The following is a 25,599-nucleotide window of genomic DNA, read 5'->3' as shown; positions in this document are numbered from 1 at the left end:
GTTGCAGCACCATGAAATTATAAAACAATTTTGCTGGTTGGGATGTGCCGGCTCTTATGAGAAACAATATATTTTATTCTTGTTATTTAAAATTTGCTTGAATGTAAGTAATTCTGACTGAAAACGATTTTGAAGTCTGATAGAAACGACTGACAAAAAATATCTTCTGATGAAGGTATCAGTCGAAGTCGAAATTAATGATATTCATCTTGTGGGTTGTTGGCTCAAAAGATCATTTGATGAATGAATACGTTGAAAGTAGCAGGATTATATTTAGAAAAATTGTTATTACTAAGAGTTCAATATTTATGAAACTTGTTATTGAAACAAAATGTGGTTTGGGTCATGATTTTTTTTTAATTTGGCTATCAGTTTGGTGTTAACAATTTTTGTGAATAAGAAAATGTAGAAAAGCTTTGATGCAAAACTTATCTGATAAGATCAACTATTAGTATTACTATTAAAAAAACTATATTTCATATTGAAAGTACAATTTCAAGTTTTCGAACATTTCAATTCAGTGGTATAAAAAGTTGAATTTTCGAAAGATATATGTGATGAAGTAGTATATCAACTCAGCAATATATTTTTAGAATTTATGGAAGGTCTCAAGCCATTCATCTCGTTTGTACAATTCTGAATAATCCCAAATTTTGAATTGTTATTTGATCACGTTCTCTTACTTTTGCTACTTGTCTGATTTTTTTGGCTGACTTTCACACCGTTTTGTTTAGAGTTGTTCGCTTGAGGTTTAGAGTTGTTCGCTTGAGGTTTAGAGTTGTTCGCTTGAGTATTGTCCGTTTTCTTGTAACTCTTCATATAAAAGTCGTAGAACATTTTGTAGATGATAACCACATTCGGGAGATATATTAGGAGAAACTGTTTTGGTATCTTGCAACTAGATGGCAAAGCGGTCAATGCGTGAAATATTAGCAGAGTGAATTGTAGCTGAAAGAAAAAGAACATTGCATTAATTTTAGAGTGATTAACACATACGTGTTCAAAACATTTTCATTGAGGTTTCTCACCATTTGGGCTATTGTTAATCTAGGTTTCCACGGTGCTAATTTCTTCTGCCATTCTGGCCCCAAGGAAGACAGGTAGTAGTAGGTGTACATGAGGACGTGGATAAATGAGTTTACCATCACAGGAAATGAAGCCATTCCACCTGAAATAATTCAAGATTGATATATTCATCATCGGAATGTTAACATTTTTTGTTAAATTATTATAGAGTATTACCATTTCGAAGGACAAAATTTAGTCACCCAATTGCTGAATGGCTTGTTTTGGGATCTATTCCTAATTCATCTTGGAATTACCTATCGATGTATATTGTTCAACAGATCATTTTTATTATATACATGATAATATTAAAAAAATTGACTATTAAACTCTACACGTGTGACAAGTATCAATGGTAATTTGGACATTTGATTTTAGTCATCTATTTTGAAAATCTGACATGAAATATATTTACATATATTTCAGCAAGTATATTACTTAGGGGTCGTTTCTTTCGATCAATTTCTAAACGAGTACGTTATACTTTTTGAAAATTTGTTGTTTCATGGCTCTTCTGAATAATTTCGAATAGTCTCATTTTGATTCTCTATATTTCGTGAGTTTTTTATCTCATTCATGCAGAACGAAGCTATATTAAAATACATTCAACTGAGACGGCGACATATAAACATAATAACTCCTATTTATCAGTAATTCATTATTATTGATTTGTAACAAATCGTTTATGTTATATGAATATTATTTTAATAATTGCATTTTTAGTGACAATAGTGATGTTACCCAATATATGAGCAAACATTTTGCCCTATGATTTGTTCTCTCAGATTACTTGTATTCGTCTATGCCTTTTCACAACAGATGATGAATGTTCAACCCATCTCGGATGTTGATCTTATAATAAATAATCCTATTTTTAAATTTGGATACTTTTTCTATAGTTGCACATCCACCTTGTCACAATTTGATACTTGAATGCTTATTTTCTGTTTTCTGGGTGATGATTTGAGAGTAAAGAGTTTCAAACTTTACTTTCAATGTGTTCAAACTGTTTTGTCATTTAACTAGATTTGTAAAATATTTCAAGTCATCTGTAAACATCTTCCCGTATTTTGTCTGTATACACCATTGCTATATTATCAGCATATGTAGAGATGATCTGCAAGATTAGTGATTTAATTCAGCATTTTTTCATATATCAAAAATAATATACGACCCAAGATCGTGCCCTGTGGAGCCTCTATTGAGATACATAAATATATACTCTCTTCACTGCCTATTTTTTCACTCTGGGGTCTGAAACACAATTTTACAGAACATCAAAATCGGGTTTAAGAACATCATACCCTAACATACAAGTTTATTCAGGTGTTTTTTATGAAACTTCGTTTTGGCTAAGTGAAAGAAGACTGCAAAACCTTTCTCGGACTTTTCCAAGCCACCTATTGTATCTTTAGAGAAATCAAAAACAACTGATTCTTTGCTACTGTTGTTAATGAAGCCAAATTTTATGTCATTTATAACTTTTTTTTTCTGAAAACAACTAGTCCATTTTTTAAAGTGTGCTCAAATATCTTGGCTAAATTGCTTATTACGGATGCGATTACGATATTATTGATGAAGTAACGTCATACTTATTCTTTCAACATGTGACAAATAGGGGTGATGTTCTATATTCAGTATGCCAGTTTCAATATAGAAATGAGTCTCGAAATATTTTCATCAATTTACTATTCGATACAGAAATAACACAATCCGGGCTGCAGACCATGGTCGGAAGAAACTTGTAGTAACCCAAAGGTTTTGTCTGCTACTGCGGCAGACGTAACGTTTAGTATAATCGAAGTAACCGATATAGTAATTCTTAAAGCTTCGGCGAACTCAAAGGTAAAAAAAACCAATACAAAGAACTAATGCCGCTACGAATTAGTCCACGTGGACTGAAGAATTGGCGGTTCGTATTGGATAATTTTTACTAACCGAGTTTTATGATTGGCTGAAGAGTCATAAAATTAAATTTGAAGTCATGTTACGGTGACCAATAGAATGTGAGGATTGTGAGAAAAGTCGTGTTGTCAATGTTCAGTTCAGAAACTGATCGTGTTGAAATTCGATAGTGGTGAATTTATACTTACTTAAAATTTTTGTTATTTGATTAAAATGTGACGTCCTTGGACAAGTGCTGATAGTAATAACGAGTAACAACGCAGACTTTTTCCTGTGTGGTGATTCCAATAGCGCTGGTGAACAATGCGAAAAATTGATACCAGTGAATAAGATTCGGATGCATTTGAATATTGAAACACAGAGAGTATGTTTCAATGTATATAAGAATCTAATCAAGTTTAGTTTCGAGGGAAAAAACTATTACAAGCAACATCAGATTTGACCAAAATTTCTTTCTCAACTGTACGTTAAATAGTCAAAAACAAACCTTATGAACGCAAGACGCGATTTAATGCGGGATTACCAAAACCTTCAGATGTTCATCTAATGAAATCATTAAAAAAACCAATATACGACTGTTGCAAAAGCAATGAGATTCCTACAATTGAAATCATAAGGAAGAAATTGAACACTTCCGGCCATATCGTGAGCTACTGTGACAAAACTCTTCATAATTGGATAAAGAAACTAGGATTCAGATTTAAAATAATGAAAAAACGTCAAGTAGTTATGGAAAGCAGAAGAATAATGGAATTGCGTAATAAATACTTAGAACAAATAACTAAATATAGACAAGAACAACGGGAAATTTTCTATTTGGACGAAACTTGGTATGACACTCACGACACAGTTACGAAAGGGTGGACTGATGGTTCGAGAATGTGTACGCCTAACATGAAGTAAATGATGGGTTCGTAATTCTTTGAAATTATTTGGACAAAAACTTGAGGACTGCAATGTTGACTATCATAAGAACATGGAAGCTAATATTTTTGAATCAAAGTACCGAATAATAATTCGAGGAAAGATGAAATACAAAGTTTTTTAATGGATAACAATTTGTATTTTGAAGATAACTATACCAGAAACCAACTACTTGAAGTTTTACAGACCTGCACTTGAGGGTATTGCTGAAAAGTATGGACACACCATATTGAGACTTCCCTCCTACCTATTATTGTGTTTTCAATCCCATCGAGTTGATTTGGGGAAAAAGGAAACAAAGCATCAGGCGTAAAAATAATTTTCCAAAATTATAACAAAAATTAGTTACCTCCCTAACTATTTTATTTAAGGGAAACTGCTGGAAGGTAGGGAGTACTATATCGTTTACTTGAACTATACTTCAGGTTCTATTCGACCACGGCCTATACCAGCCTGTATTTTGTCCTCTTCAATCGTGACTTCGAACGTTAAAGCCTTTTTGAAATGATAAATTATCAAAAACACTTTATGGGATTTCATACCATTTCTTTTGCATGTTCTTCATTTAGTTCATTATTTGATAAAAAAGAGGCATACATGAGTGATGATATCATCATTCTATATTCTGGACCAAATATTTCGAATGCTGAAATATTGGACGTTTTTTGGTTTAATTTTACCGCACTAACATTCCATACTTATTTAATTTTCGTATATAATTCACATTACCTCCTACGAATTTACATCCGATGTAAGTTAAGAGGTATGTCGACGCGTGGTGATAGATGTGCAGTGGTGACACTTGGTTGGATTTTTTTCTGAGAATAAAAAATACCGTTTCAATCAATTCGACCATTTTCAGTAAATAAATCCAGTAAAAAGCTCCTAACAGTTTCACTGGATTTGGATTATTGGAATAGTCAACTGGTGCGCATCCGAACTTGATTTCTCCTTGCGCCCATCCTGCGGTATACATCTGGAAATATAAAAATTCAATGAGATCAAAAAAAACATACCGGAGTAGTCTAAACCAGTGGTTCCCAAACTATGGGTCGCGACCTACTAGTGGGTCGCGGGAGCAATTTGGGTGAGTCGCGGGAGCAATTTGGGTGGGTCGCGGAAACATCTTAAAAACACTTAATACTTTTGAATTGTTTTTCCCATTCTGGAAAAAGTCCAGGGGAGATTATTCAGGTATTTCTAACATAGCCTTAAAAGAGCGGATGGGGTTTTCAACCACATATTTGTGTGAAAGCGCATACTCCACTTTGGTATATTCAAAATATAATTTATAGAAAACACAGCCCACCAAAAAAAAATTTTGTCTTGCTGCCGAAAAAAATTCAACTGATTTTGGTTAATTCATCTGTGCTGATTCCAAACATACAAACCTTTTCTTTGTATCTGCTCTAATTTTCGAGATATAACATACTCATCAAATACTTAAATATTCTTACATTTCTGTATATTCCACCACTATAATTGCAATATGTTTATAAACAAACTTAACAAATTCTAAGACAAATGCATACTAATGACTTCTAATTAAAGTGTACTTAGTGGAAATGCTCATAACATGAAATTAGCGCTAATTATTTCTTACCTATTGTCCGATGAGTAAATAGTATTTTCTCGGAAATGGTCTTCATAAATTTCTATAAAGTCGACTATATTCCATTGTAAAATTTAGTGTGACCTTGAGTTTCGTTGCAAGAGTTCGTTTTTGACAACTGAAATCCCTGGCTTCTACAAGCAGGCGTTGTTGTGTGAATAACCCGAACGTTTTTTGCTACATATGTTGCGAGTACATTGTAAAGAAAAGTAGAAAACCAGTTTTTGATTTTATAAAAAGGGCAAATCAAGCCTATTTTGGTATTCAGTGCGACAGTGGACGAAAGGACAACGAAAATGTTTGGTGTTCCAATGGTATGGAGGGAACCAAAAAATCATTTTGACGATTGCTATTTCTGTCTTGTGAATATAAAAGGCATTAATAATAACAATCGCCATACGTGGACATATCCTAACCTGGATTCAGCAATAAGACCAATTCCACATCAGCTTGAGCAGATGCCCATTCCAATATTAAGCAGCCTACCTACGTTACCGAGGATAATGTCGAAACGTTATCTGTCGAACTACAGACTAATAGATTTGAGGAAGACGACAGTGATTTTGAAGGGGATTCAACACGTCCTGCGCGCTTTACTCAGGACGAGCTAAGCGATCTTATTAGAGATTTGAACTTTCCAAAGGATTCTTCCGAGTTGCTTGCCTCCAGACTAAAGAAAAAGAAACTTCTTCACTCAGACACCAAAATTACGTACTACCGTAATAGAGAAAAAGATCATTTGCCTTTTTTTTTCTTAGCAAGATGATATGGTTTTTTGTATCAATATTAAAGGACTGTTAGAAAAAATGGGTGTGTCGGAGTATACACCAGATCACTGGCGTCTTTTTATCGACAGTTCCAAACGCAATTTAAAGTGTGTCCTTCTACATAATGGCAACAAATATAGAAGTATACCAATTGGGCATTCTACAAAACTGAAACAAGAATATAAAACAATATCGCTGGTGCTGAAAAACATCAAGTATGACCTACATCAGTGGGCAATTTGTGTTGATTTTAAGATGGTGAACTTTCTCCTGGGACAAGGTGGCTATACAAAATATCCTTGTTTCCTGTGTCTTTGGGATAGCAGGGCTGAAGGACCTGAGTAGAAGAAAATGGCGGCGTTCTAGAGATGCTTCAGTTCAAGAAGAAGCTAATGTAGTTAACGAAGCATTGGTCGACCGAGAGAAAATAATATTACCTCCGTTACATATTAAACTAGGGCTGATGAAACAATTTGTAAACGCCCTAGACCAGAATCGTCTTTGTTTTGAATACTTGTCCAGCAAATTTCCTGCACTCAGTAAAGAAAAAATTGAAAGCCGGAATATTTGATGGGCCTCAGATACGACAACTTATAAAAGATTCGCATTTTACAGAATCGATGACTGAAATTGAGTGTAATGCATGCTGCTCTTTTGTGAAAGTTGTGGAAAATTTTCTTGGAAACAATCAATCGGAAAATTACCGGGATTTAGTGGAACAATTTTAACAAACACGGTTGTTATATGAGTATTAAAATTCATTACCTCCACAGCCACTTAGACCGTTTCCCAGAAAATATTGGTGACCTTAGTGAGGAACAAGGGGAACGCTTCACCAAGATATCAAAACGATGGAAACGAGGTATCAGGGGAGATGGGACACTCTCATGATGGCGGATTACTGCTGTAGTCTTCAAAGGGACCGTCCTTTCAAACCCTTTGCAAGAAAATAATATAAAAAAAGTTTTTAGGTGACGCCGAATAACAGATTTGTGCTGCGATGCTAGTTAGGTTACATGAAAAGCTAAGTTTTCTTATATGTGTGATGATTTTTGTAAGTATATTGTTGTACAATAAATATCTTACTTTTTATTCGTGTTTCGTTTATTTGATGGGTAGCAGAACTACATATATGTAGGTAGTGCTGCGTTAAATTACCAAATATGTTAGAAATGTGATCTGTTGCCGTATTTTCTGAAAACGATCTGATGGAGCAAATCTGGTGGCATTTTTGGATTCAGCAGACCCAAATTACCTAGAAACAGTAAAAAAAATTCCGGCAACAAACTGTGTGTTTACCAGTGAAATTTATCTGATAATCTTGGAATGTAGCGAACAAATTGAAGTGGCCTTTTCAAATGAAAACACAATTGGAAAGCATTTTTTCTCGAAACAAACATGAGAGACTTCAAGAAACTGAATATTCAAAAAGAATATGGATGACTTTCTTTCAGTTTGTGTCTGAAAGTTACTTCTTTGCATGATCTACACATCCATGTATAGAGTTACTTATTTTCAAATTGATTACTTCCTTTCTTTGGAAGATTCCCTCATCCTTTTTTTGTATCGAGATGGAGTAGTAGAAAGTCAAAAACTTTCTTTCCCAAAAATTAATCACTCCTAAAAATAGAACCCCTTCAATTCAATATGGACACATTTTTGATCATCCAACTATTCTAGATGTTCAACCATATTTATCCAAAATACTTTTGAGCAAAATGATACATATCCTCAAATGTGATAGTGTTAACACTAGAAGAGATGTCGATGGCCTTAACACTGCATATTTCAATTTGATAAGTAAAATATCTTTATAATTTACCCTTTTTTCATTCTTGTTCTTTCCGCTATTGATCATAAATAGATATCACATCATCGGAATCACAGATAAAACCATTCGTTTGTTTCATGTGGTTTTGTGTTGGTGTACTCTGTACAACTGACTTGGGCCATAAGTTGACAATTAGGCTGGCCATATATACCTTCGATGTTTTTCACGTGAGCTAAATTCCACCAAGATAAAAATAAAAATCATTCATTTTTATTATTAGTAAATAAGAGATGAATGAGAGTTGTCGTTCGTATGGAGGCGACAGTTGATTAACGGAAAAACAGATTAAACAGATTAGAATGAAACTTGCAATTCATGACAATTCGTCCCAGTTTCCTACATACATAAGATTTTTTTCAATAACTATTAGTTATAGTTTCTCTTCCATGGCTCCTCCACCTATTGATAGATTTTGTCTGTAAATTTTTGTTTATAGTTGAACATTTCATATTATGTATTCGATGAAAAAACTTCATGTTCACATATTAGTAAAACAGACTAACACAGTTTACTCTAATAAATAAATACAAATTAGGTCTGGAACTAGAGGTGGTTCATATTATCACCGTGAGGAATAAAGTGTATATTCATTGAAAAAATAACGCTGCAGGTCATCCAATGTATTTTGTAACTGTATCGGATATATAATGAGACTACGATGTGTATTGTTAGATTGTTATCGAGATCATTATACTCACCGTATAAATAATGAAAATGCAGGAAAGTATTTGGAATACATTGTAACATTTAATGGTGGTCTTTAAATTGAATGGCTTCCGATTCTTCATGTACGCTGGTAATATGACTAGGATCAATGCTAAATATATTGCTATAATGACTAAGGTTGGAACAGGGCTACCCATTAGTGTCCAGTGTTTTACTCTCGGATCTGAAAAGAAAACTTGTTATTATGCTTGAATGTGAAAATAAATTGAGCAATGTGGTAAAACACTCAACTGATTGCTAATCAACATCGGAAAGTTCTTGGTATAAATGATTTTTAGCCTGTTTTGTTAATATTATAACTAACCATAATAACTAACTAATAAATAAATGTTATGTGTAATATCAGAAATTTTGTACGCAAGCAAATGTATATCGAAATTATCATTTGAGATTGACAGCAGCAATGTTTCATATATTAACGAAAAATACAATTTGCTTAGAAAACGATTTCCTATTTCAATATGAATGACGGCCGCAGAAAAGTGTGGTCCCAAGTTTTGATACCCACACACAATTTACAGGATGCAGAGTAGAATGTATGATTCAATGAAGTTTCGTGTAAATTTGTTTTCGGAAGTTATCCGTGCGAAATCGGGGTGGAGATGTCCGAGCTTTCATCGAAACTAATCTCTTTGATATAATATAACAAAACAATTCACTGCATATTGTTGTTTAAATTGAAAAGGAAATATTTTTGGAGATACTATTTTTCGAAAAAAAGCTTTTTGGTTCTTTGCTTCTCAATTTTTGTATAAACTTCCAAAAAAAGTTTGTAGAAAAACTCCCAAAGGAAGGAATAAAGTAATCAAAATCAAAATAAACTTCACAAAAATGTGTAGATCATGACGGTACATCCGCAACCGCTATGTCCCTGCATTTTGAATCTGCAATATCTTCTAAAATATTAATTCAAATTGCATGCTGTAAAAGACCGTATCTATCTATATTAAATGCATAATATATGTAAGGTACTTAATTTGATGAGGATTAATGTTGTATTGCTTAAAATCGCTCCGTGAATAAGCCAATTATTTCTCGAGTTTGAGTATACCCTTCATGATAGCACGACCAGCTGTCGAAAGCGCTCGCATATAATAAATAGGAGCTATAAAGCTTCAAATCCTTTTTGTAACATATATCAATATAAAAATACTGAAAATAAAGAAAAATTAGTTGCAAAAAAGCACATGAGTAAAAATTTGTTTCCTAATAAATAAACAATTTTTTTTGTATGTAGGTATATATATATATATATATATATATATATATATATATATATATATATATATATATATATATATATATATATATATATATATGGGATATTTAATGACTGAATCTATGAATTAATTAGATGATATCTTGAGGTTGCAGTCAAGGTCAAGGATGAAACCTCTTTGTTAGTTTGTCAAGCTTTCGGAAATGTTTATTTCCTTCTTCAGGACAACTGAAATGATGATTGTAAAAATATATGTATAAAATGTTACAGATATAACTTACTCAACATGAGATTAATATAAAAAATTAGCAGCAAATCGAACGAAAAATAATTTCAAAGTTAATTTTGACATGAATCAATAAATGACAATTATTTGTTAATAACATAAAAATAATAATTTGTTTTACAATCAGTCAGTTACATACTGGATGAATCAGCATTACTATTATGTCTTCTTCGACTATCATTATCTAATTTAAATGAATAAGTATAAATTTTACTGAGATTATTTAAGCAGTTTTTTATTCATGGATTTTAATTCTTTACTTATATGTATCATTTCTAGAAAAGAATTTCAGTGAATTCATTAACAATAAAAAACTTCCAGAAAATTATGTCATATTCAGTTTAGATGTTGTGTCGCTTTTCACCAATCTACCCAAAGAATTATTAAAATCAGTCTTGAAAGAAAAATGGAATGATATATGTATTCTTGATATTGATGTTTATGGAGATTTTGGATTTCATTTTCGATTCTACATATTTTAATTTTGAAGGAAAATATTATAAACAAATTTTTGGCACACAGATGGGATCTAGTATCTCTCCAATTTTGTCCAGTTATGTACTTGACGAATTATTGAGAGAAACAATTCCTAAACTAAATTTTGATATACCTTTTATAAAAAGATATGTTGATGATCTTGTTCTTTTTGTTCCAGAAGATTGTATAGTGGAGACCTTAACAATTTTTAATAATTACAATGCTGATATTCAATTTACTGTAGAAAAAGAGATTGATAGAAGTGTTCCATTTTTGGATATGACTCTCATAAGAACAAAAGAAAATGTTATAATAAGCAAGTGGTTAAGGAAATCTATTTCTAGTAATAGATGCATCAATTATCATTCTTATCGTCCAACTAAAATGAAATTGAACATGATTGTTAACATAAAAAAAAGAAAGTTTTTGGCTTTCTACTACTCCATCTTGATACAAAAAAAGGGATGAGGGAATCTTCCAAAAATTAATCACTCCTAAAAATATAACCCCTTCAATTAATGAAAAAAAGAGTTATTTATACAACAAATTCCATATTTAAAGATGATTGCCTCAATACTTTAAAAAGAATTCTTATTGAAAACTCATATCCAGAAAAACTTGTGAACACTTTACTTTTTACTACTAAAACAAATTCAATTCAGATAACCTCAAATACATACCAAGAAAACCAAGATTCAAACAGTGAAAAAATGAAAGTTAACAATTAAAATTGAATTGAAGGTATGAATAAAAGGATAAATTATAAATAATGAAAGCTCCAAGAATCTTATTTTATACCTATACCCCTACCAATGGGTAGCTTCACCCAAGTACCTATTTCAATAGGTCATTACTAACAGTTACAAGCTGACGTGACACTGACAGAAAAAAATTATATGTTCTGTTACGCGTTAGAAGCTGATTTCAGTCGCTAGTAATATATAAAAAATGCTTTGAACTACATTATGAGCAATATAACGGTTCAACCGTCATATTGCGTCTAGGAACATACCTTTTGCGATCAGTCGAGAAGTTTCATATGTAGTAACGTGGACAAAACAAGCATATTTTTCCAACTGATTCTGGGGTTTTTAAAACCCGCACTTGTGCGGGTTAAATATATAAGTTTGGAAATGTCCTTATAGGACGAAACTGCAGTAACGTTAGTTACGAATAAAAGTGGTAAAAAACATAGTAAGTTTCATTTCTATTTTTTTCATTAATTATTCAATTGATTATAAAAAATTAAATTTTTTGAGCATTAAAAAAAATTCTTTTCTTATAAAAACAAGTATTCTACTTAAAAAACATACACTTATTTATTTGCATGCTATTTCCTGAGCTTTTCAATTAATTAAGTTCTATGAATTATTTTTTTTTCAAATATTGTTTTTGTCAGATTAAGAAAATCCCCCTAGATAATCGTCAGATTATGAGACGGCACGTCTAAAACATAAAGATGGACCATATATATCTTACTCTGACGCGCTAGAGTATTTCAAAATGGCGAATTTTTTTTGCACATTATAATAATTGTTGCGAGTTTGCGTCAGATCGAAATCGTCAGATTATTGAATAAGAACTTTTTTTGTTGCACTTAACATCCCCTTAGAAAATCTGACGCGCTCGATTAAATTTTTTTCTTTTCACTTTTAACCCTTACGTACAACCACCCACATCATGCAAACGATCAGATTAACATACCAACATTATTGAAAATACGTAGGACAATGATGCTATCGATATCTGACGCGCTCGAGTATGTCCATGCAACAGTATTTTTTTACATATTTAAAAATCTATAGCCGCTTCCCCCACCGATGAAAATGTATATATTATATAACTTTTTTTTCTTATCATTTAAGCTTTGCAACCTAATATGTCTTAATGACGCTCGAGTAAATCCCCATTTTGCATCGTGGGCTCCCCTGCTATTTGTAGAAATGAAATTAATTGAGAAATGTTAGGAAAATTCGAAAAACATAGTTTTTCCAAAATCATTTTTATTAACTGACATATTATATTTATCGGTTATGAAAGAAATAGTTTTTGAAATGTAAAAGAAATTATTTCTGATTAACTTCTTTATCGGCAGAAGTAGTTTTATGAAGTAAAATCATCTAACTTTTTTTTGAGATGATAATATAAGTAATAATATAAGTTTGTGGTCACAAACCGAGTTATCAAGAAATTTGGTGACCACTTAAATTCCTAATTTTAAAAAGGATATTATTGATATGGTTATCAGTTTCAATGCAGCGTGATAATCGCTTCAGTTTTTCTTCTTCGCATGCTGCACGTAAATAATTTTGCCTACCAATCAATTATGCTCTCGATTTTCCGTGGAAAAGTATTTCAATCGGTTGTATTGTTTCAACGCCGACTACATACCATTAGAAACATATTAGTTGTCTAGCCTCCAATATAGAAATAGTCCAAGTTCATGACATTTCCTTACGACTCGAGTAATTGAAATATACCGAAAATTTGACGTGGAAATATTGATGGTATTTGAAAAATGTCAATTATGAGATGAAAAATTAATAGAGATGACCAACTTGGAAACTGGAGAAATAACGAGTCTATCTCGTCGAGCCTTCAGCATTACCAAGATGGCTGACGATAAAACTCAGAACTGAAAAACGCTGGGTGTTGTTGAATTGAAACACCTGAATTCGAAAAGGTTTTTCATGCTGTGATACAGAAAATTCTTTGGTCAATTTTCAGATGAGCCTAGCGGTATTGCCAAAATGCCAGGTTTTTTTATTCACACAGCAATTTCGTATGAATTATATTAACTCCTTTACTTCGAAAAAATTCAACCTTTTTACACATATTCACGCTTTCCATACTCTATCTAACATGTGCTAAAAAGTCCCGGGCCTAAAAAATAGCAGTGGAGCCCACGATGCATAATGGGGATTTACTCGAGCATCATTGAGACATATTAGGTTGCAAAGCTTAGATGATAAGAAAAAAAAAAATGTTATATAATATATACTTTTTCATCGGTGCGGGAAGCGGCTATAGATTTTTAAATATGTAAAAAAAATACTGTTGCATGGACATACTCGAGCGCGTCAGATATTGATAGCATCAATGTCCTACGTATTTTTAATAATGTTGGTATGTTAATCTGATCGTTTGCATGATGTGGGTGGTTGTACGTAAGGGTTAAAAGTGAAAAAAAATTCAATCGAGCGCGTCAGATTTTCTAAGGGGTGTTAAGTGCAACAAAAAAAAGCTCTCATTCAATAATCTGACGATTTCGATCTGACGCAAACTCGCAGCCATTTTTATAATGTGCAAAAAAAATCGCCATTTTGAAATACTCAAGCGCGTCAGATTAAGATATATAAGGTTCATCTTTATGTTTTAGACGTGCTGTCTCATAATCTGACGATTATCTAGAGGGAATCGCCTAATCTAACAAAAACAATATTTCTTTTAAATTTGTTTTAATTCATTGAACTTATTTATTGAAAAGCTCAGGAAATAGCGTGCAAATAAATGAATGTTTTTTAAGTAGAATACTTGTATTTATAAGAAAATAATTTTTATTACTCAAAAAAATTTAATTTTTTATAATCAATTGATTAATTAATTATATATATATATATATATATATATATATTTATATATATATATATATATAAATATTTCATGGAATTATTTTCCAGCAGCTTGACTGCGTAAAAACATGTGGATTCGTTTTCCGATGGCATTTCAGGTTAGCTTCCCAAATTTCTGCTACCGCAGTTGTCAGTTGATTGGTCAAACCACCAACACTGACATAAAAACTTGGCAAGTTGACTTGGGTGTCACACCAATAGGTGGTTCCACCTAACTAACTTTCAAAGCAGATCACACTGCAACGCAACTAGTTAAAATCAAAGCCCCCCAAAAACAAAGCACACCAGATCCCACACCCGACAGTGATGTTTCGATATGTCATTGGTATCATCAGTGACGCTAATTTGGACTCAACTGCCCTGCCAAGCCTGTGGAAGTGAAGGCTATGACATCTCTTCTTCCAACTAATTTGATTTACTTCAATATTCGAATATTCTCGTTATTACTGCGTTGTATTAAATTTCAACATTGATAACTTATTTTAAATATTGAGTGAAAGTTTCAAGAATGTTTTATAGTAATATTATTTTGATCTGATACAAAGACTGTATTGTCAACTTTACCAAAATGACGATACAACAACAGACCAGGTGACGATACAAAGCGAACAACCTTTTGTGAATGATACCCTAGAAAATGCCAAGATGATGAAAATTTCCCTTTCAAAATAATTTGGTCTGATGACACTACAATCTCCAAATATGACATTTTCAATTGGCGGAATGCTCATTATTGTCACACAAAAATCCTCATGTACACAAAGTGTTTAGACATCAACATCGTTTCAATTTTAACATATGGGTTAGGATTCTCGGTACGAATGTTATTTGGCCTTGTATCTAGCAAAACAATTCAACAAAAGAGCGGTACATAAATTTGTTAGTAAATGATTTGGAAGACGCTCTAGATAATTTGCCTTTAACGGTTACTCACAGCTGGTTTCAACAAGATGTTGCTTTAGCACATAACGCTAGAATTGTTTTGATTATTTGAACCGTTGCTTTCCAGGACAGTGGATTGGTATTCATAGTGATACATCCTGGTCTGCAAGGTTCACCGACCTAACCCCACTAGACTTTTTCCTTTGTGGATATATCAAGAATCAAGTGTACTCTCATAATTTTCAAAATGAAGAAGATTTGCAAAGATTGGTTACTGCATCCTTTAACAATATTGTTTCGAATATGTTAACTGAATTCATCTGTGAGACGAGCGTACGTGTGCTTAGAAAATAACGACGGGTTATTTGAACACTTGTTATAAGTTTCTGTTTATTTTCTATAATACATATTAGCTTCTTATTATTACATTACAATTACATTTTATAAACTTAACGTCACAGAAAAATTCGGTTTTTCTCGGATATCTCCAAAATTACTCGGAATATTGAAACTTTCTAAATGGTATATCATTAGGCACATAAATGCGCTACTTACCGTTTGCGATATCACCATGATGTTCATTCTTATTTTGGACACAGTGTATAGTAGACATTTCTATAAGAATGAAGTTAAAGTAATCTTGAAAATATCAGATTGAAAATATCAGAGAGGGCATCTATGAGAATATTCTAAGCAGTTGAAGTGAATAATTTGAGTCCGTTTCATCACTGACGACTAAAGATTTGATGAAAATTCAAAGTTTGTTTTCCAAAAAACTTACAGATTCTGGATATAGAACTTTTCCGTTCTTTCCTGAAAGGTGGATATATTTTAACCAATTATTGTTGCTCTAACTCATCAATCTCTATTATAATATAATATTATATAGTCAAAAGTGTAAATGTTTGGAGCATGTTTATCTGAAGAATCATTTTTAGATTACCCATATCTCTTCCTAAATAAAACCTGAGATTAAAGTTACAGTGACGCTTTTATGTAACATTAGTAAAAGATACAAAACGTATTATGGAACATATTTGCCAGGCACTAAGAATTGAAATGAAATTGTTCACATTATTATTAACATGCACTCTTCAATTTTAATCTAACTACAGCTCAAAATAATCAGGATTAGAATGTTGTTTGATTATAAAACGTTGCGCGATTGCCGATTGAAATAAATATCCAATTTTTGGTACATCTTCCTTACCTGCATTTTTTTCCAAAATGTCATGATATAATTTTTGTAGAGTATCCATGTTTCAACCACACGTCGATGTTTTTCTACACTAACGAACCCCTATTCTATCCCTATCGATACTGGATTTGCATTTGCAAAATTTTCGAATTAAATAAATCATCTTAGACAAACCCGATGTCAAAGAGCACCTATTGTGTGGTAATAACCTTGTTGAGTTACGTATAAAATCGTGATTTGGAGTTTTGTACCAAAGCATTGAACATGGTAGGAATTCGTGAAAAAGTAGAATACTTTTTGTTGTAAAATAGTCCGGAGGATAATGTCTTTATTTACAATGAAACCGAGTTAGTTGAGGAAGATTTTCATTGAACTCTAATTGTAATTGTACTCTGTGTCCAAGATAGAAAGAGGCAGCATGGAAAAATCAAAAACCGGGTGTACTAGAAAAAAAATTGGCTATTTCAGAGCTTCTTCGAATGTTATTTCAAAAAACACTTTCTTTTTTCCACTTTTCAAGCTTTAAAAGATGGCGTTTACATATTTATAATCGAACTTTTCGTCTCCGAGAACAATTAATAGTTTTATATATGGACCGGTATAAATTAGCCTTTTAGGCGACATTTTCACTGATGTATCACCATAATCGTACAAAATTTGCAACCTTTTCACAATTTAAACGACTTTGTAATACTTTTTCCTTACTGGCCTCCTTTTCCTTGTCCGAAATTTGTAAATAGTTTCTCTGTCATTATTATATTTTCTATTGTTTTCTTTTGTGGCAGATGGAATTAGTTTGAAATGGCTTACGCTACTTCCAATCCTCCATTAAAAACAACTTGTGTTTGAAGGCTATAAACATTAACTATTGATACCCATCAAGTTGAAGGTATAGTTCAGTTGTGGTTGAATTATATTCATCATCTTAAAAAAGGAGAAAACCGGAATTGGAAATATCAAAAAGTTATCTCTTCTCGATATGTTCTCTTCGACATTGGGAAGTTTTGTGATTAATCGATGTCTAAGAAACGTATAGTCTATTTTAAATATCAACACGATAATGCTAAATATACTTTTCGAACGTTCAGCGGTTATTATTTCTACAATACTCTTTCAACTCTATCTGAATTTGACCGTTTTGACTGCTGTCTTTTAAGGAAGAATACTAGGAAAAATTAAGAATGTATTTACCTAACTATTGTTATATGGAGCGTAAAATTTGTGGAAAAACTCCATTCATATTCTCCATCTATATTTATAACTTTGATCACTTCACTATCGAAACATTTTTAATTTTGACTATCTAAACGTCGGTGTGAACGTCACCAAAAATGAAATCAATCATTGAAATTTGACCAGTTGTTTAATAACAATGGACATTATGACGATCGAAAATTTGTTATTTTGGTTCCAATTTCTATCGTCTCTACAAGCGGGAGCACGTGGAATTCGCTCATTTCCATGATCACTTGTGTTTATGTTTCATTTTTAATGTCTGCACTTGCACGAGGCAAATTTTTTCCTTCGATGAAGCTATTACAAAATTGAATTTTGAAGCCTTCGTCGTTATAAAATAGTTTTATGTGAAGTTATAACGGAGGCTCCTGGTTTTTAACGGAGTTCAGAAATTTGTAATGTCAATATTGTACTTTTTTATACGGTTTTCAAAATTATGAAACTAAAACTTTATATTTCAACTCTTCTATAAAAATGCTTTCAACATAAATCGTGAGGGTTTAGGTTTTCATTTTTAGCAGCAGCTAAAAGTCAAGTTTTAACAAAAGAGACCGAAAGGCACTATCGCACAACACTAAGGAAACGACTTATCTGTACAACGACACTTTTATTAATGAATAATCCCCTTCGTAATAAACTGAAACATCAGACAGTGAATAATATTAAGAATGAATCATAACCCCTGTTGATTCAGACGGCAAGGAGCGATGCCATAACAATTCGGCCATCCTGTATAATTCCGTCCTCGGTAATTTTCTGTGACTTGGTCAGCTCTTCACATTTGTGACCTGAAAGCGGAAATCAACGGCAGTAAGTGGTTCAAAGAAAAACCCGGTCTAGGTTGGACAACAACTACATCATCCTCTTTCCTTTTTTTTTCAGCAGATTGTTTGGCCAGAGCCTTCTGCTGTGACTCTCCCAAAGCAATTGTATTCGCAGTACTCCACAGGTTACCTTTTAGGTCGTCCCGCCCGACCACCACCATATTGAAATCAAACCTAAACGACTTTTTTTTTCAAAATGAAGCATTATTCGTAAACCTAACCTAGCACTCCACAGGTTACCTTTGAGGTCGTCTTGCCCGACCACCACTTTTCAACTTTCTAAAAGATCGATTAAATCGTCTCTATCTCTCGCATTACTTTCGGTGTCACTACTATCAATATCTTCGGTACAACTTCGGTAGGGTCTCAGGATGTCAGCTGCTACCAACGTTCCAAAATGTTTATATCCCCTCATGCCCTTTATACTTCGTATTTTGTAACTATCATTGTCAAAGACCTTATCTATTTTGTAAGTGCCAGAAAACCGTTTGTTCAACTTTTTATTGATACCCTACTCGTTACATGAATTGCCCCCTTTCCACAAAACTAAATCACCCTTTTTATATTTTCTGGGTGATTTTCTTTTACGATCATATCGGACTTTCATTTTTTCGCAACATACTCACGATGCTCACTGGCTTTTTCCCTCTTGTTGGTAAAGTCAGTGGAACATGAAGGTTTTTCTGGGTTATTAAGAAGATTTCCTTTATACCCGAATAAGAGTTGAAAGGGACTGTGTTGTGTGCTACTATTAATGGTATTGTTGATTCCCCAAATAATTTCAGGAGTTTTGTCGTCCTAGTAGCTATCTTCATCAATACACGCGGTTTTCATTGCATCTAACGATGTTCTGTAAAATCTTTCAACCTGGCCGTTGGCTCTAAGAGTGGCGGTTGCCGTTCGAATGTGTTTATTTTGCTTGCTGTCTACGAACTCTCTGAAATATCTGCTAGTGAACGCCATACTATTGTCAGAAATTATACGTTTTGGATATCCAAGAAATTCTCCAAAAATTTGTCGCAAATTTCTGATACACTCCGTTGAACCTAAAGTCCGAGGTGGCCTTGCCACCACATTTTTCGTAAATGAATCTACTACAGTTAAAATGTATGTAAAACTACTGCTCATAGGAAATGATCCGATATGATCGATGTGAACAGTGTGCATGGGCATATTAGGTTTCGAAATTGGATGTAGTTCACCTTCAGCTTTGCCATAGTTACCCTTGCCAAATCCACAATCTAGACAAGAATGTACATATTTGTTGACAAAACGCGACATTTTTGTAAACCTAAACTGATCTTTAATTAGTTACGCTCTGGACCTGGGTGACCTATTTCGTCATGATATTTTCGAAGTAATTGAAATCTTGCCAATCTTTCTGCATATAATGTTTTTTTTTATACAATCGATTATTTTTATATGAGAATTTCTTAGTCAGATTTTTGTCAAAGCGCTCGTCTTTTTGAACTTGTGGAATTATCCCGCCCGAACTAGTGTCTGTATGTATTTCTATTCTCAAATTAGGATCATAAGGCACCAAAATCGGTTTTGATGACAACAGGTTTTTGAGTTCTGAGAAAGCTGAAATTTGGGGTTGGCTCCATTCAAATGGAGCGTTCTTTCTAGTTAATTTTGTGAGCGGTAAAGCGAAATTTTGAATAAATTTACGAAAATACCCTGCCAAATCTAGAAACTGCCTAACTTCATGAGCATTTGAATGTATTTTGAAATTTTTAACCGCCTCAACCTTAACTGACCTCGACAAAATACCGTCTGGACCGATTTCATGACCAAGAAAATGTACTCGATTTTTCAAAAATGAACATTTTCTCAGATCCAATCTGAATCCAGCTTCGCACAGAATTTTGAAAACCATTTTTAGTAAATCTAAACCTTCGTCAATGGAACTTGACGGAATCAGTAAATCATCCATGTAAACTAAAACTTGATGATGACGTAAATTGCCTAAAGTATTATTTAAGGTCCTTTGAAATACAGACGGAGCATTGGTTAGGCCAAATGGCATTTTCAGATACTCAGTGAACATCAGGGGTGACAAAAGCTGTTTTCGGAATGGAGTTTGCAGCTACAGCTATTTAGTGAAACCCCTGGTTACAATCTAAGCTAGAAAAATTAAACTTGCCTTCTAATAAATTCAATTGCTCCTCTATGTTTGGCATCGGATAAGCATCTCTAATTGTAACTTTATTTAAAGCCCTATAATCTACACATAACCGTAGTTCGTTATTTTCCTTTTTAACTAATACTATAGGACTCGCAAAATCTAAATATGACTCCCTGATTATCCCTGCATCGAGCAACTCCTCAATTTTCCCTCTAACTACTTCTCTTCGTTTCAAGGACAATCTCAGTCCGAGAGCCGACGACACAAATTTCTGTCATATCTTATTCACCGGGAACGCCTATATAGTCGATAGAGTACATCTTTCTGATGAAGAAAAGTCATTTCTTGCACCTGGAGGGTAGGACAACCCCTGCGGGGGAGTGAAATTAAAAAGCGGGTGGTGTGCCAAATGTTATTCACCTCAAAACTTATTTTGCAGGTAGTTAATGATAAAATGTTTCTTACACCTGGCAAGCGGGACAAAATTGTTCTTATAGGTAGTCAATCATGTAATATTTCACGAAGGTGGTGACAAATCTTATTCACTCTGAAATTTATATGAGACTCAAGTTTAGAGTATAAATAAGAAGAAAAAAAATCTTACGGCTTGAACGTGGACCAAACCAGTTCTTACATCGACCTGAAACTAAAAATTGAGAGCGCGCGCAATGCACTTTTGCCGCGGTGCGGACAAGGTGTTAGTTATAATGCTAAGCAATATGGTTCACGTAAAAGAAGAAGTTAAAATCCACATGCACGTCGGAGTAGGAAAAAAGCAGCGATTTGTTGATCAGCAATTTATTTAAAGAATTAGGAAAAAAATTTATGTTTAGCGCTACCTGCTTTCCATGCTCTAACTGGTCCTTCTTTTTTCCGAAGAGGTAAAAACCAACCGTTCAAACAGCTAGAAAAAAATAAGAAATTCATTGACTCATTGTGGAGTTGGCCGCGGTGGTAGTGCGCCCGAGTCACGATCGGAAGACCGTGGGTTCGATTCCCGCCTCGACCAGATATTTTTCTCGAGAGAATTTATCTGGTTGAAGCTGGGATGATTCTGCAACCGTGTTAGGAATCACACGTTAAAAGGTAAGACCTCGTTAGTCCTTAGCTCGCACAAGTTCTCAACTTTTGAGGGCAACAGCTGATTAACGAAAAAACAGATTTTAAACAGATTTTAAACAGACAGATTTTGTAACATAGCTGACTTGAATATTGAAACATCAATCGCAGTGTTTGAAGAATTTGTATGTAAAATGTATGGATTTTGTAAGATTCATTACATAAATGAGGCGAGAGTTCCGGTTTTTGCAAGACTTACAAGTTTAATGAAGACAAGAATTTCAAAATCGCATCAAAGAATTGCGACGGATCAGTCCTGCCCCCAAGCAAAGCGTCGTTAAAGCAATATATTCTTCGAACGATGTATAGTGCGAACATTTGGCGGAATGCTCACAAACAGAAAATAACTGATCTGAAGATGAAAGATTTAGGATGGAAAATAGAGGAGAGCATATGCTCCTTCAAATGGTTTGAAGGAGATCAAATGCCGATAAGTATCGATGACATCATTGTGGAGAACGAAGAAAATGAAGGTCTGTATTGTTATTGAAAGTTTTTCAACTCTTACCAAATATTGATCAATTGTGTGATTTCAGATCAACCAGAGGAACTTGATGATGAAATCGGCCATCCTATGGATGACTTGGAGTTAGATCCAGACACTCCTCATCAGAAGATTCAGATAGTGAAGGAGAAATTGAAACAATTCAATTTAATAATTGCATATTCTTTCAATATAAAAAATGATTATACTGCTTATTGTCTATTTTTTCCATATTCATCTGAGACATATTCATTTTGAAAACAGTATCAAAGAAAAATCACCTTGTACGCACCGCGGCAAAAGTGCATTGCGCGCGCTCTCAATTTTTAGTTTCAGGTCGATGTAAGAACTGGTTTGGTCTGCGTTCAAGCCGTAAGAATTTTTTTTCTTCTTATTTATAGTCTAAACTTGAGTCTCATATAAATTTCAGAGTATATAAGATTTGTCACCACCCTCGTGAAATATTACATGATTGACTACCTATAAGAACAATTTTGTCCGGCTTGCCAGGTGTAAGAAACATTTTATCATTAATTATTCATGAAAAACTACCTGCAGAATAAATTTCCAGGTGAATAATATTTGACAAGTGCAGTAGAAAAAGTTACATGTTTATTATCATCTTTTGGATCTATGTCCCGCTGACTGACCTCGGCACTATCATGTACCTTTCTTACTTGATGAAAACAGCTAAATCTATCAATAATAATAATAATGATAATAATAATAATCTTTTTATTTACTCAGATTGATTTGTATAACCACAGGAGCAGAAGTGCAAATGAAAGAGAGGAAAACATCAATGTACAATATTGAAAAGAAATAAAACTATACGAAATAGATAATGTCACAAAGTTATAAATTAAAAAATGTGATAATTAAAATAAAATAAATATATATACATATCTATATATATATATACATATACATATATATATATATATATATATATATATATATATATATATATATATATATATATATATATATATATATATATATATATATACATATACAGTGTGACCCATTTTTAATGTTGAAGTTGTAAACCGATTTTAATAATTTTTTTTGAAATGTCAAGTACTAAAAGGTCTACTTTCGGACAAAATTTGAAATGTTTATTAAAGTTTCAGGGCATACTACGATATTTTTTCTTAGTCGAAAATCGGAATTTTTATTAGCGATTTTTTTATTGAAATAGGATTATTTATTGACTTTTCATGGGTTTTCGATTGTGTGAACCATAATCTTTTGCTGGACAAACTTTCAAGATATGGTGTAAGAGGAATACCCCTATCCTTACTAAACTCATACTTGTATAAGAGAAGGCAAGTAGTCAAAGTTGGAAAAAGTCTAACTACTGAAAGAAATATTGAGGATGGGGTACCACAGGGATCCATTCTAGGACCCTTCTTGAATTTTGCTTTTGCCAATGACTTGTCAGTGTACCTAAATAAGAACTCGGCCATTCACTGTACGTGTTATGCTGATGATACTAATATATTATTTATTGAAAACGATATGGACTCCGCGAAAAACACAGCTCTAGAGACCTACAAAAAAGTTATTATGTTGTTAAAGAAAAACAATTTAATTTTGAATGAAGCCAAAACTAACTTGTTAAATTTCAAGATGAATACTACGATTTTTTTATTGAAAAAATCACTACGCCACTGGATTCAGAGTGCCTCTAAACAGGTGTGATCAAAATTTCATGAAAAAATATTCATTATTAACAAAGTTATGACAACTCAAAAATTCGAAAACTCACACAGGTAACAGTTACAAAAAACACCCTATATCAACAGATATAGCCATGAGAATATATTTTTTATGATTTCAACAATAAAGTGCCGCCAGATGAAAAAAAAAACAAATAGCGTAAATATTTTTAATGAAAATAACGGAATTACATTCACACAATTCAACTAACAATGAAGCAAAAAATTTTAATAAACGTAACTAATAACTAATTATTGAAATGTTTCGATTCATTGCAACAATTAAATCTAACTCATATTCTAGTAGCCTCTACTAATCCACCACGTATTTCGATACATGTGTCTTGCGCTTACGAATGTTTCTGATTACGTTCCTTAGTTCTTGAGGGCTAATATCTGCACATACCTGTCGAATTCTTGCACAAAGTTCATTTCTATCTCTTGAGCGGTTTTTGTAAACCTTTTGTGTGAGAAGTCCCCAGAGAAAAAAGTACAAAACTGTGAGGTCTGGAGATGTGAGTGGCCACTCTATAAACGGACTACCACGGCCTATTCATCGGTTTGGAAAATGTTCGTTAAGCCATTGCCTCACAGCTCTGGCATAATTAACTGAACACCCATCTAACTGGACAATTAAATTTGATCGTTCATTGATTGGCAGCTCGTGAATAGCATCCCAAAACTCTGTGTTTGAAAATTCTAGAAACCTCTGCGCATTAATGTTTTCCTTAAAAAAGAGAGGACCAATAATTCGTTCGTTCAATATCCCACGCCAGACGTTGATTTTTTTGGGAATACTGGCTTTTACAGTTAGGATTATCCGCTGCCCAATAGCGACAATTCTGTGATGACAGTACTCCATTTGTAGTGAAAGTGGCTTCGTCGGTATATAAAATATTATTTAGGAAATTTCTATTGTTTAAATATTCCAGGCGTCTTGCTTCGTCGCCTTCTTGAAGTGTATGTAAAAATTTTGGCTTGAAAGGTTTAATATTCTTCGCCTTGAGACATCTCCGAATAGTTTTTCGTGGAATATTCAAATCTAAAGTGGCATTCCTTATACTGGCATTAGGATTATTTTCGAATTAATCTAAAATGATTTGATCATTCCTGTCATTCCTGTTTCGTCTTTGTACAGGATTACTTTTTAACATCATTTTTGATACTGCACCAGTTTCATTGAATATTTTATTTATTTTATTTACCGTACCGCAGCTGATACGAGGACGATCTGGATGTCTCTCATTAAATACTCTACAAACCTCTCTAGCACTTCTAACGTCATCTCCCGAAAGGCGTTCAATTTCAATTTTCTCTCTTACGCTCAGTCTTGCAGCCATGACACAAAATAATTCGAAAAACTGTAAGGTGAATATTGTTGACAGTAAATAGTACACTTAAATCTTTCACAAGTGTCAAACTGTAATATCATTTCCATGGCAACTAAGATTTAAATTGAAATATTAGGTCTTAGTTTTAGTTAATTTGCGTGAAAATTTGAATGTAATTCCGTTATTTTCATTAAAAATATTTACGCTATTTGTTTTTTTTTTCATCTGGCGG

At 33.1% G+C, this 25,599-nt stretch overlaps 2 protein-coding genes across 3 annotated transcripts in view; one reads left to right on the top strand and one right to left on the bottom strand.

Annotated features, from left to right (window-relative positions):
- LOC111512193 (oxysterol-binding protein-related protein 9) overlaps window positions 1–25,599 on the top strand; it is a 187,080-nt gene that overhangs the window by 28,218 nt on the left and 133,263 nt on the right. The gene's annotated exons all lie outside the window — the stretch shown is intronic.
- LOC111504689 (very long chain fatty acid elongase AAEL008004) lies at window positions 455–16,697 on the bottom strand. The gene is made up of 5 exons (XM_023159364.2): window positions 16,537–16,697; window positions 8,803–8,993; window positions 4,624–4,870; window positions 1,029–1,168; window positions 455–948 (listed from the first exon to the last, which is right to left on the bottom strand). Exons 1-5 carry the CDS (start codon window positions 16,583–16,585, stop codon window positions 670–672), a joined length of 906 nt encoding a protein of 301 aa, XP_023015132.1. The 5' UTR covers window positions 16,586–16,697; the 3' UTR covers window positions 455–669.

Source organism: Leptinotarsa decemlineata, unplaced genomic scaffold (assembly GCF_025532065.1).
Source record: "Leptinotarsa decemlineata unplaced genomic scaffold, Ldec_3_MD MMD2_tig00026299_RagTag_RagTag, whole genome shotgun sequence".
In the NCBI taxonomy this organism is placed as follows: domain Eukaryota; kingdom Metazoa; phylum Arthropoda; class Insecta; order Coleoptera; family Chrysomelidae; genus Leptinotarsa; species Leptinotarsa decemlineata.
This window is presented reverse-complemented; position numbering and strand designations above follow the sequence as displayed.